This window comes from Lolium rigidum, chromosome 5 (assembly GCF_022539505.1).
Source record: "Lolium rigidum isolate FL_2022 chromosome 5, APGP_CSIRO_Lrig_0.1, whole genome shotgun sequence".
NCBI classification, from domain to species: domain Eukaryota; kingdom Viridiplantae; phylum Streptophyta; class Magnoliopsida; order Poales; family Poaceae; genus Lolium; species Lolium rigidum.
This window is the reverse complement of record NC_061512.1, coordinates 8,221,826-8,234,630: the sequence shown is the minus strand read 5'-3', so window position 1 is coordinate 8,234,630 and position 12,805 is coordinate 8,221,826. Positions and strand designations below refer to the sequence as shown.

The window sequence follows — 12,805 nt, the reverse complement described above, 5'->3', positions numbered from 1 at the left end:
TTTTCTCTTAACCCGCACTCCACGTGGTTTCCTCTCGTCCGTAGTCTGGTCGACGCGACTTCCAGTGGATTTGGGATCGTCTGCGCCGGATACGATGCGGTTTAGTGGATGGCTTGTTTGATTTCAAGTGTTAGAGACCATGAACTAACATACTGTATATGCGTAAAAGGATAATACAGTGATCTTGAAAGATGTGTTACAATTTTACAAGAAACTAGGCTCGCTATTACACCTGCAGGCAAAGAGAGATGTACATAATGATCATCATAGACGATCTACATCTAAGACCAATTTGGCTGTGTCGCTGCTCTGGTATTTCATCCCGCCAGACGGTATAGACATTGGCAATTCTCCATAAGTGTAATGCATCCTGATAGGATTTGGTGTGGTAACTTGCTGCATCTGGATTCTGCTCAACATCTGTAAGCGCTCTGCTACTTCTTTCATTGTTGGTCTCTCATCTCCTATTGGGTTCAAACAATGCATGGCAAGTTCAGCTAGTTTCTCGAGCACCAACATAACCTCATCTTCTATTATATCAGCGTCCAATATATCACGGAGCTTCTTCTGCTGAAACATCAATACGAAGGTATGAGATAGAGCTTTCTGTTCATCAAGATTATCAATGTATATAGGCTTCTTCCTTGTTAGTAGCTCTAGAAGAACAACCCCAAAACTGTAGACATCACTTTTGTCAGTAAGATGGTGACTGACAAATGACTCCGGGTCAAGGTACCCAAGAGTTCCTTGGATGAACATGATGAAATCATCTTTATTTATAGGCTTCAGCGCAGAAGCTCCAAAATCTGCAACTTTTGCATTGTATTCATCATCCAAGAGTATATTGAGTGATTTGACATCTCCATGCAGAATTGTGCGAGAAGTTGATGAATGAATGTAAGCAAGGGCCTCTGCTGATTGTGTAGCAATCTTCAGTCGAAGATCCAATGGGATTACTGATTTGCAATCACTGCTGTGAAGGAACTCAAAGAGGGTGCCGTTTGATATGAACTCATATACCAACATAGGCACATCTACCTCCAAGCAGCAACCGAGTAACCTCACAATGTTCCTATGGTTGATCTGCGACAGTATTATTATCTCATTTACAAATTCTTCTCTGCAGTTGTCATTGATTACTTTGGACTTCTTTATGGCAACTTCTTTGTCATGATCTAAAGTTCCTCTATAAACCATTCCTTGACCACCACAGCCAATAACTCGATCATTGCTGTAGTTTTCTGTGGCTTTCTTTACCTCTTTCTCTGTAAGTATATGAATGGTGTCCACTTGCCTTGACCTCATTTCATCATATAATTTCAAACCTCCATTTTTTCTAAAATACGCATCCTTCTCCTTCCTGTACTTTCTTCTTTGAAATCTCATGGCCAACATGCATATCAGTGCTATCACCACAGCTGAAGAAACACTGAGGCCTGCAGCATGATTTTTGAGATATTTCAACTCAATTAAAAGCATGGAAATGCACACTGACTATGTTATCGGGTATCATCCTTACCTATCACCACCTGTTCAGCTTGGGTCAGCACAGGTCGACATCCAGAATTTTTGCCATCTGATCTTTTTCCTATCCCGCATTTGCACACATAGCCTCCTGGTATGTTGCGGCATACCCCATTTTTGCATGGATATAATTCTTCATAATTGGGGTTTTGCTTATGCAGCTTGCACTCATCTATGTCTGAACATAATTTCAAATTTAATATGAAGTACCAGGAAGCCTTAAGTAAGCCAAAATGTAAAATATACTATGAATCCAACTAAAAATTTAAGAAGGAATGAAAATCTACTGAATTATGCTTGCAATGTTGAAGTTTATGTGTTGGATAGAGTTGTTTCTTCAGACAGTCGCTTATCATGATTTCCAAAATCAATAGAAATTCTTTACGAGTACATTATTCACCTTGACAGCCTCTGGGGAGATAAGGATTGCCCTCGTATCCTTCAGAACAGTTGCACATGTACCCTGGGCCGTTGATTGCATCCACACAATAGCTATTTGAACTGACACATGCATATCCAAATGGTGCCTTCGCTCCATCCTTTGGGCAGGAGCCATTTCTGATGGCCCAGTCAGCGACAAGTGGCACACCTCTCCTGGCTCTCTCCTTGATGAACCCAAGACGCCCGACAAGGTCCTGCTGCCTGAAGCTGTACCATCCAACCTCTGCAAGCATAGCGTAGAAGCATGGGTTGAATGTCCATACACTGCTTTGGTTGATGATTAAGAGCGCTGCATAGTCAGTGAGGTTTGGGGTGATGGTGGTTTCGCAGCAGCCCTTCCCAGTGCATGGGGCACCATTGGATGTGCTGTTGATGCCCTGACAGTAGGAGTAGCAGCCGGCCACGTACAGGTCAGGGTTGCTGTGTGTGTAGCCACCAATGATCCCCATGGTGTTGCAGCCGATGACCGTGAAGCGGTTGCGGGTGGTTGAGGGGATGAACGGCGTATCTACCAAGTCAAAGCCACCGGTGTTGTTGTCCATCACTGTGGTGTTCGACGTGAAGCAGTTGTAGCTGATGGGTCCGTAAACACGCATCTCAGCGTGCTCCAGGGATATGTCAATGATCTCTGCTGTCGCTGGAGGGTCACCAACCATTGGTCTTGGGGGTTGGAAGGTGCTGTTACAGTTGACGATGAAGTATCTATTCATGCTAGCTGCGGCGCAGCCTTTGCCGATGCCAAAGGGGTAGGGGATTGACACGTCGCCACACTTGTTAGGACATCCTGGCAACGATATGGGGAGCCCGGAAGAGGTTGCAGATAGTGCCGTCACTTGGAAGGTGATGAGAATCATCAGAAGTGGTGCTTCTTTCATGGTTGGAGACTTCGGTAGCTACTTCCTATGGACCTGTCTTTCTAACTTGCTAACTGAAGGCTAATGCTATCTCAAGTTCCTCTATTGCAGATGATAAAGGCTGATACTGGTGAGAACCAATCTGAGGTTGGGTGGTTAGGAGGGTGGTTGTACCCCCAGCCCACCAGAGTTCAAACCCCAGGTTTGACATCTGTGTGTCTCATAAAGGCGGAATATTCATTCAGTGGGAGGCGACGTTCCCGTCGACAGCGAGGCGCCTGTGGTGACTTCGTCAATTTCAAGATCCAATCCGCCGGCTCAGTCTTCCGAAGGTGCTCATAGGGGTAGGGTGTGCGTGTGTGCGTTCATAGGGGTGAGTGTATACGCGGTATGTGAGCGTCTGCGTTTGTACTGTGTTTCTCAAAAAAAAAAAAGGCTGATACTGGTGTTGATCTAAAAAAAAAGGCTGATACTGATGCATCAGATATATTATTTGGTTATTTACAGTTGACTTTCATAAATTTTTATTACCTGTTTCGTGGGTGAGATCAGCGTTGACTGGGAGACTTAGCTGAATTTTGTATTGTTTATGTGCTCAAAGTTGGAAAACGCATTGCATATAATAAGAAACAAAAATTGACTAGTTTGCGTAATCATTTGTATCGATTACCCAGAAGTTTCTCAGAAATTGAAAGCAAGTAATACCGTAGTAGTTGCTTATAATCTGGAGAAATTTCCTTCAGCTTGTAAGTGTTCAAAGTTGAATATCACTAGGTACAGTTTATTTTTATTAGTTCACTTACAGGTTTCTCTGGTTAATTCAATTATAATCTGGAAAAGTCTTCAGCAGCTTATAGATCTGTTCACATGCTAGCCAAAGTATAGCTCATAATTTATGCTCCCACATAAAAATTAAAAGTTTGCCATCCAACATGTGAATGCATGCCATATCTGCTTGGTCAGATACTGTGTAGTTTGAAACTTTCTTCTGCAATAACAAACCAGATGGAAGCACTAGTCAGTCAGCTTGAAAAGTAGGCATTAGCTTAGCCAGCAACAGTATGAAGTTCATAACTAGTCTGTAATCCAATAATATTTTGACCTTTCAATCTGTTTGTCTCTATTTGCAGTTCACAGGATCCATGAACAGAGCCCTGAAGGTTCGATGATGAGACCTCCTTGGCCTGAAAAAATGGACTGCTTACAGGCATGCTCCAGAGTGTGAGCCTGATTTCAATCAGTTTAGAAGTCGAATATGCATGCTGAGTATCAGGCCTGGTTCCAGACCATATTATATAGGTCTAAACAGGCACTGGACAGTCCTCAGATGGTCTAGTAAGAATTAAATTTGGAGCATGTGTTCTAAGGGAGCGCGTGTACCTCAGTTATTCCATCTCAGAAAGTTTCTGGTCTAATGCTGATTGACTGGATATTATTATATATGAATCAACTATTGATTTCCACATTCATTACTGAACTAGCTTAGCTGAGATCAGCATTAACCAGGAGACCTTGACTTGTTTTTTTTGTGTTGCATTACCACTGAAAGTTCAAAGATCTCCCCACAACTGAAAACAGGATGAGTATAAAAAATACAACCACAGAACCAGAAGTTACTCAGTTGGCTTTGATTTGTGCACTTAGATTAAATTATTTCTGAAACGGAAAGGACACAGCTTTCTGTCCTTGATTCATAGGTTGAGACTTGAGACTTCCCTCTGGAATAACAAACTATCTCTGACAGCTACAGTTAATAAAAAAACCCTGGTAACTTAGACAGCAAGAAAGAATTAGCTGATCGATTATTTTGCTTCTGAATTAAAAAGATGCTGCTGACTAAAGTTCTGTTCTTATACTGCAAGTTCCAGGCTAAGCCTAACCCACATGTGACACTGTGTTGTGTTGCCTAATTGATGAATTATCTTAAGCTGCGTACTCACTAATGTGTGTATTATGGCCACCAGCAAGACTTATTCCTTGCAGTTGATTTTTATTCTATGCGCTTAGGTGAAGAATGGCCTTACCATGGCTGAAATATCACTGTCGTTTAGTTCACAACCATAGTATGGATAAAGTATTTTGATGTTGCCAATTCATAAAACAGTTCGTCAAATATGCAGGAAAAACAGGAGCAGGCCAGCACCGTCCTGAATGAGCGAGCGTTAATCCGTATGATCCCCGAGTCTCTTTGCAGAAACAGGAGGTGACGCAATGGTGTGTATTCGAGAACAAAAAGCTTATTTGGCTCTTACAAAGATAGCAAAATGATACGTTCCCAAGTCAAAGGATACGGTAAAAATCCATTTTGACTTTTCTATTGTATTTACACCTGTACTGTCCTGCAAATATATTTTGGATCAAATGCTTTCCTAAACTTACGAGGATTTTCTCTATGTCACTGTTAGGTGATCGCGTGTAACCATTTACTTAAGAAAACGTTTGAGGAGTCAGGAATCAGGACTAGATTTGTTAGTGACTTGTGTCCTTAGATATCTTCCTGGGTAAAGCAATCCTGATAAGGCCAAGCCTGTGATAGAGTTGTTTGGTTGGTGACCTGCATGGTATTCGATAAATAGCCCATAAGCATATTTACTAGCCCATTAGCTCAACTGATCCTGTAACTCACCAGCCCATATGCTCAACCAAGCTTCCCTGAATCAACTAGAAAAACTTTCCCCTAAAAAAAAGTAGAAAAACTTTCCCCTAAAAAAAACTAGAAAAACTTACCCCTGAAAATCACAACTGAGCATAAGAAAAGAAGGGAATCCCCAACCTCTTCCGTTCCGATCTCCACCCATTCTCCAGAGCAGATCAGCCTCAAGTCCTCACACGGTCAGAACTGAGCAGACTGTACATGACAGCGGAGGCACGTAGAGCTTGCTGCGTTAGCAATAAGCAATTTGTATTATCTGGGATCAAAGGCCACAATATATAGTACAGATACAGGTGCAAATATGCAGGAAGTCCCCTGACATATGGGGAAACTACAATATACAAATATATACATCTAATACCCCCCCTCAAACTCATGGTGGATCCACAACACTGAGTTTGGAGAGTAAGAAATCATGCTGCGCTCTAGTTTGTGCCTTTGTAAAGAAGTCCGGCAACTGTAACTCTGAAGGCACATACTGAACCGTAATAACCTGAGCCTGCATCTGAGCACGTGTATAAAAAGCATCAACACCAATATGCTTAGTAAGCTCATACTTTACCGGATCACGCGCAATACTGATAGCACATGTAGTGTGAGACAAAACTGGAGTGGGTGTCGTAACATAGACCCCAAAATCCGCAAGCAACCACCGTAACCAAGTCACCTCAGCAGTCAACAAGGCCATAGCTTGCAACTCAGCCTCAACACTCGAACGGGAAACCGTTGTCTGTTTCTTCGTCTTCCAAGCAATGAGCGAACCACCAAGAAATACACAGTAAGCAGAAAGGGAACGACGCCCATGTAGCATCCGAGTAGCATTGAAGCTAGAGGGAGCTGGAACGAGGAAAGAAAAGGCGACGAGTGATCGTGCCCTGAAGATAGCGAAGAACACGGAGGAGATAACTATAGTGAATAGTGGTAGGAGATGAGACAAACTGACTCAGAATATGAACAGGATAAGATATGTCAGGACGAGTGACAGCAAGATAAACAAGACTCCCAACAAGATGGCGATAACGCGTCGGGTCAGGAAGGGGATCACCATCAGTAGGACGAAGCTTAACATTAAGCTCCATAGGAGTCTCAACAGTGCGCTCATCCCCAAGAGCAGCACGAGCAAGAAGATCCTGAATATACTTTTCCTGAGAGATAGAAAAGCCATTAGAAGTGGAGGAATCTCAATCCCAAGAAAGTAGCGGAGAGGACCAAGATCAGTCATAAGAAACTGATCACGAAGACGAGCCTTAACAAAGGCAATATACTCAGGATCATCACCAGTAATGATCATATCATCCACATAGAGAAGGAGAAGAGTGCGTCCATGAGGAGAAGTGTGAACAAAAAGCGCTGGATCATGAAAGCTAGGAGAGAAACCAGCAGCAGTCACCACAGAGGCAAAGCGCTCAAACCAGGCACGAGGGACTTGTTTCAGGCCATAAAGAGAACGCCAAAGACGACAAACCATCCCATCGGGAACAGAATACCCAGGAGGAGGCTGCATGTAAACCTCCTCACTCAATTCTCCATTGAGGAAAGCGTTACGAACATCAAGGCTGAGACACAGACCAGTGTCGAACAGAAGCGACAGCAAGAAGAGTGCACACAGTGGTCATATGAGCCACAGGGGCAAAGGTCTCATCATAGTCACGGCCATGCTCCTGCTGAAAACCACGAGCCACAAGACGCGCTTTATAGCGCTCAAGAGATCCATCAGAGAGGGTATTAGTTTTATAGACCCACTTGCACGTGATGGGACGAACACCAGGAGGGGGAGAAACAAGATCCCAGGTGCCAGTGCGCTCAAGCGCAGCAATCTCCTTAGCCATGGCAAGCTGCCATTCGGGATGACGCTCAGCATCCCGATAAGAAGTCGGCTCGAGGGCAACAGAGAGACCATACTGACTAGGAGAGTAACGATCAGGTGGACGACGAGGACGAGTCACCGGAAGAGGAGAGGGAAGCTCGTCAGAAGAAGAAGACATATCAGAAGAAGAAGAAGGAACATCAGGAGGGGGATCCAGAACATGAGAGCGACGAGAATAATGGAAGGGAAAAGGAGACAACGGTGAGGTGGGTGGAGAATCAGGAGAAGAAGTAGGAGAACTAGGTGGGGAGGAGGACAACAGGGTCGAAGGTGAGACATCAGCAATAATAGGTCCCGAAGGAGGATCAATAGGAACAGAGGGAGGTGTATCAGGAAAAAGTAGAAAGGAGATATCCTCCATCAGATAGGTCAAGGAGGTGGGGCGAGGATAGAAAGGACGCGTCTCATCAAACATGACATCACGAGAAATGCGCATCCGACGACCAACAGGGTACCAACATCGATAGCCCTTATGCTCATCATTGTATCCAAGAAAGACACACTCAACAGACTGAGCGGTCAGTTTGGTGCGTTCACGAGGGGCAAGAAGAACATAACAAACACAACCAAATGAATGAAGCGTTGAGGATGGCCAGAGAGGCGCTCTAAAGGAATACCACCCTGCAGAGCAGCAGTGGGTTGAATATTGATGAGATAGGTGGCAGTGGAAACAGCCTCAGCCCAAAAGTGAGGCGGAAGAGAAGCGGCGATCATCAACGCACAAGTCGTCTCAAGAAGGTGACGATGCTTGCGCTCAGCCACACCATTCTGAGCATGAGCACCAGGACAAGAAAACTGAGCAAGAGTACCCTCCTCAGCAAGGAAAGCGTGCAGTGAATGAGAGATATACTCGCCAGTAGAATCTGCAGGAAACACACGAATAGGAGTGGAGAACTGGGTACGAACCATGGCAGCAAATTTCTTATAGATAGGCAAGACCTCACTACGAGAAGACATGAAATATATCCAAGTGTGACGAGAAAAATCATCTACAAAGAGAACATAGTAGCAATGACCCCCTTTCGACGGGAAGGGAGCTGGTCCCCAAACATTAAAGTGAACAAGATCAAAAGGACGCTCGGACACAGACTCACTGTGAGGATACGGTAGCTGAATCTGCTTACCAAACCGACAGCCCTGACACTCCAAAGAAGCGTTTCCGGAGACAGACCCCAGAACACCACGATGAACTAAAGACGAGAGTTGAGAACCACATAAATGTCCAAGACGATGATACCACTGCTGAAAAGAGCTAGTAGCGACGTCTACAGATGCCGGGGAACTGGCGACGGTGGCATCAGAAGGAAGACGAAACCAGTGAAGCTCCCAGAGGCCATCATGGCGGCGGGGACCAGCACCAAGCATAGTGCCGGTGCGACGATCCTGAACAGAACAGGAATCAAAGTCGAGAGTGATGCTACAACGAGAGTCGACGATCTGACTACCAGAAAAGAGTTGCATGTTGTGACGCCCCAAAACCGGTACCATGAGGATCCCAGCGAATCCGCCGAAATCCGCACGATATCGATTTTAGGAGACGCACCACCAAGCGCCTCGTACAAGCCGAAGCATGCACGCGATGCGGGTGGAATCAATCACGAGCGGGAACATTACAACAGGATTACAATAGAGCCCACAAGAAACATATATATTACAACAATGACTCCAACGAGTCAAGATACAAATAGATACATACAAAGATCCAAATCATACAGAAGATCAAATATGTCCGAGTACGAACAAGATACAAATTTGGACTAAGAGTCCTGAAGATAACCAGTGGCGTCCATAACCACGCCCGGGCCAAGCCGGAAGGGTAACCTTGCTAGCGTCGTTCTTCATCGTACCGATCTTCATACCTGCCCGGTTATATCCCGTAGAAGCGGCAATAAGTACGGGTTCGTACTTAACAAGACTTCAAGACGTATAAGCATTCGTCAACCGGTCGTCCTTTGTACTTGAGGCACGCGGGGACTTAGAGGACGCAAGAGGAACGTCATAGGCATTATGGTGGGGTTAAGCGGCAGCGCGCAAGCACTAAAAACCTATAGAGACACTCTACAACGGTCGTCTCATCAGAGAAGGTGAGAGAGCGTAACTAACAGTTCTATACTCTGCAAACATAACTCAGCCGACGTGTTCCCCCCTCGCCAGGAGGTACTTACAAAGGCACTCACACGGTTGTCAAGTTTTAACCATTTATTATTAGAGTTATGCTAACTTACTATGATTGAAACAACAGGTGTAAGTTGTCTATGGTCGAGTCATACAGCTCCAAGTCGTCCATAACCGCGGACACGGCTTATCGATAAGATGTACACCTCGCAGGGGTTGCCCAAATGTACCCACACGCACCGCTCGATCCACTTACGACAGGTGGATATCACAGCTCGCACTCTCCTTCACGACAACAATGTCCAGGAAGCCACCTAACCAAGTTGAACCCGAATCGAAGTCCGGCCGTATCTCCGAAACGGACCTAGCTATTGCGTGCACGGCTTCCGAGGGTCAGAACACACACAGGGGCGAATGACCCGCTTCGGCATGCGATAAACGCTCAGGCCGCAAACCTATACGTGCATACCAGAAACAAGGGATACAAGGCTCACTGGGCTTCCCCAAAATAAATAAGTAACAGGCTGGCATGCACGCAAACAACAAATGGTAGAACATTGCAAACTAGTTGTGGCCACTGGACAAAGCTGTAGATTCCGGCAGTGGTCAAGGGGAGACCCAGAAGCATACCCACGTGTGGTTAGAGCGCTCAGTCTCGGAACAGATAACAAGAACTCGGGGTCCTAGGTTTCATGGAAACACAAGTGAGCCGTCATAAAACGGGCAACTGACCCACCGATGCCTCCGCTTAACAATTAAAGTAACCATGATACCCTCAACAGATATATCCATAAACCATGTTTCATGAACTTCCAACGAGATAACCCAATAAGATAGCAATAACGGTAACACGATATAAACAACACTAGCATGCACTACGACTCGCAAGGCAGACCCGAAACCAAACAATAGGCAGTAGGAGGTTGGTGGAGGCAATATAGGCTGCTTGAGGTAACCGGTGGAAGGGACACGTGACAAGAACGCAACTCAAGGATAGCATGAGGGAGAAGGCAAAATAAAATAGGTGAGCGACTCCTGCGGGGACAGGAGTATAGGGAAAATGCTTACTCGTTAAAGCTTGCCGAGGAACATCCGGAGAACTTGTCGTATCTCACCACACCACTTCGCGATCCTATCCGGGAAGAAGCAATTGCTTGGACAAACAACGGATGCAAAGCTTACAACTACGGAAGAAGAATCGGCATGCTCATGATATGATATGCATGCATGACATGGCAAGGATGATGCGATGCACTTATCCAATTTAATCGGAGTCGGAACCCCATACAAACAAATTAGGTTGGAGTTGCATTTCTACCGCCAAAGTTAAGTGTTGATTAGCATGGCAAGACATGGCATGGGTGAGCTACTTCAAAGTTAAACGGAGCGGAGAAATCCTAGGTGGATATCCGAAATACTCCGCATATATGTAAGATGAACATGCATAACTATCAACGCGCGACATGATGCGAGATGCAAACAGGCATATAGACGGCATATTCATGTTCCTCATGTTTTTCTGATCAATTTTCATATAAAGTACTTTGCATTTCGATAAACGGTTTGAGAGATATTAATTTTGGAAGATTCAAACATTTTCACGGGATTTTCGAAAACGAAAACAGACAAGGGCAAGCTCGGGTTAAACCTGCGCTGTCCTGGGCCGAAACTGATCAGCTTGGGCGACAGATTGGGTTGGACCGCACCGGGCGTTGAACTGAGACGGAGGATCTGGGCCGTGGGCCGTCAGTGGCGCCAGATCTGATTTATGCAATGGTCAAACAAAAAGATGGCTTTATTAGCCGGACTTGAGATTTGAACACGGGATCTCATGGGTCGGGAAACAAGCAGCTTACCACTCGTGATGTTCGTTCGAATCGTGTCAAGATCCGGGCGCACGACAAGATGAACAGAGAGAGGCGGAGCACGAGGATGAAGGCCATGGTAGAACGGAGCTCCGGTCGAAGATAGACTCAACGTCCGGAAGCGAATCGGGACGAGGGGAAGGCGTCGGACGTACGCCTTGGCGCGGTGAACCCGAGGATGGTCGTCATGGTGCCGGAAACCCATCGGAGCATCGCCGGCGTCGAGGTCCTGTAGGGAACGGTGACGGTCACCACAGCGGAGAGGCAGGAATCGAAGCAATAAAAGAGGAGGAGGTGTCCGGGAGGTGCAAGGGATTACCCCGAAGCTCAACGTGCGCTCCGAACGGACGAGAGGAGGACGGTGGTCGCCGGAATTGACGATTTCTTCGCCGGAGTCCGAGAGGGAATCGGCGATTTTGTGAGCGATTGGAGAGGTTCCGGTTCGATTCCTCGCATGAGGATGGAGAGGACGGCGAGGCGGTTCTCCCGGTACTCTCGGCTTGGCGCGGGGTGGACGGTAGCGGCGGCGCCATGGCGGCAAAGGTGCGACCGGCTCACGCAGAAGAGGTAAACTTTGGGGGAGCGGGAGATGGTGCGCGCGGCGCGAGGAGGAGGATGAGAGGGGACTAGGGTTTGCTGGGGCTCGATGGGGATTAAAGAGTAGAGGGGAGGAGCAGGTGGTGCGGTGGTTGAAAAGGGAGGTCACGCTTCCTGCGTGCTCTCCTCCGGAGAAGACGACAACGAAGAACATATGAGTTGATCGAAGGGGTACCTGGGGTGATGGTGGGCTGGTGGTTCGGTGGGGAGGATGGGCTGCAAGGTGGACTTGGGCCACAGGGAGGAAAAAGGAAGGCCCGGGTAGAGGGGGGTTAGGTTTTCTTTTAAATTCCCTTTTCCCTTTTTCTTTTCACAACCGGTTTGAAATTTGATTTGAAACCTGCACAAACAAAGTTTGAATTTGAATACGGAGGTGGAAAGAAAGATAACTATTGGCTATCATTGCCAACAATTTTTCTAGCAAAACTAAAATAGTTTTGTTTAGCCAAAAACAGGTGGATGATTATGCATGCATGATGCCATGATGATGCAATAAATAAAAAGAACAAACAATTCTAATAGGGGTATTTTTCTGGGCCGTTACAATCGACACCACTAACAAGGGATCGCGCCCGAGATCCCACGTCCGAGTACGGGGAGGGAGGTGGAACTATCGGGTCTTCAGGCGACGTGTCGATGTCCTCGACACCACTAACAAGAGTTCTTGCTCCACGTAGATCGGCGACACCACTAACAAGAGTTGTTGCTCCGCTGTTGATGATGCCCTCTCGTTGAGATCCTCCGAAGATCGGACCTATTAGGATTAGGCAAAGATCGGAAAACCCACGTGGAAACCTAAGACTCGGAAAACTAAGATAAGAGAGAAGACTCAAAACTCGCATAGTTAAGAGGAGAAAGAATATAGGTAAGGAGAAAAATCAGAGCTAGT

General features: G+C 46.1%; 1 protein-coding gene across 1 annotated transcript; it reads right to left on the bottom strand.

Moving 5' to 3' along the window:
- Positions 1–264: 264 nt before the first annotated feature.
- On the bottom strand, positions 265–2,840 carry LOC124655592 (wall-associated receptor kinase 2-like). The gene is made up of 3 exons (XM_047194460.1): positions 1,925–2,840; positions 1,520–1,702; positions 265–1,436 (listed from the first exon to the last, which is right to left on the bottom strand). Exons 1-3 carry the CDS (start codon positions 2,838–2,840, stop codon positions 265–267), a joined length of 2,271 nt encoding a protein of 756 aa, XP_047050416.1.
- Positions 2,841–12,805: the final 9,965 nt, after the last annotated feature.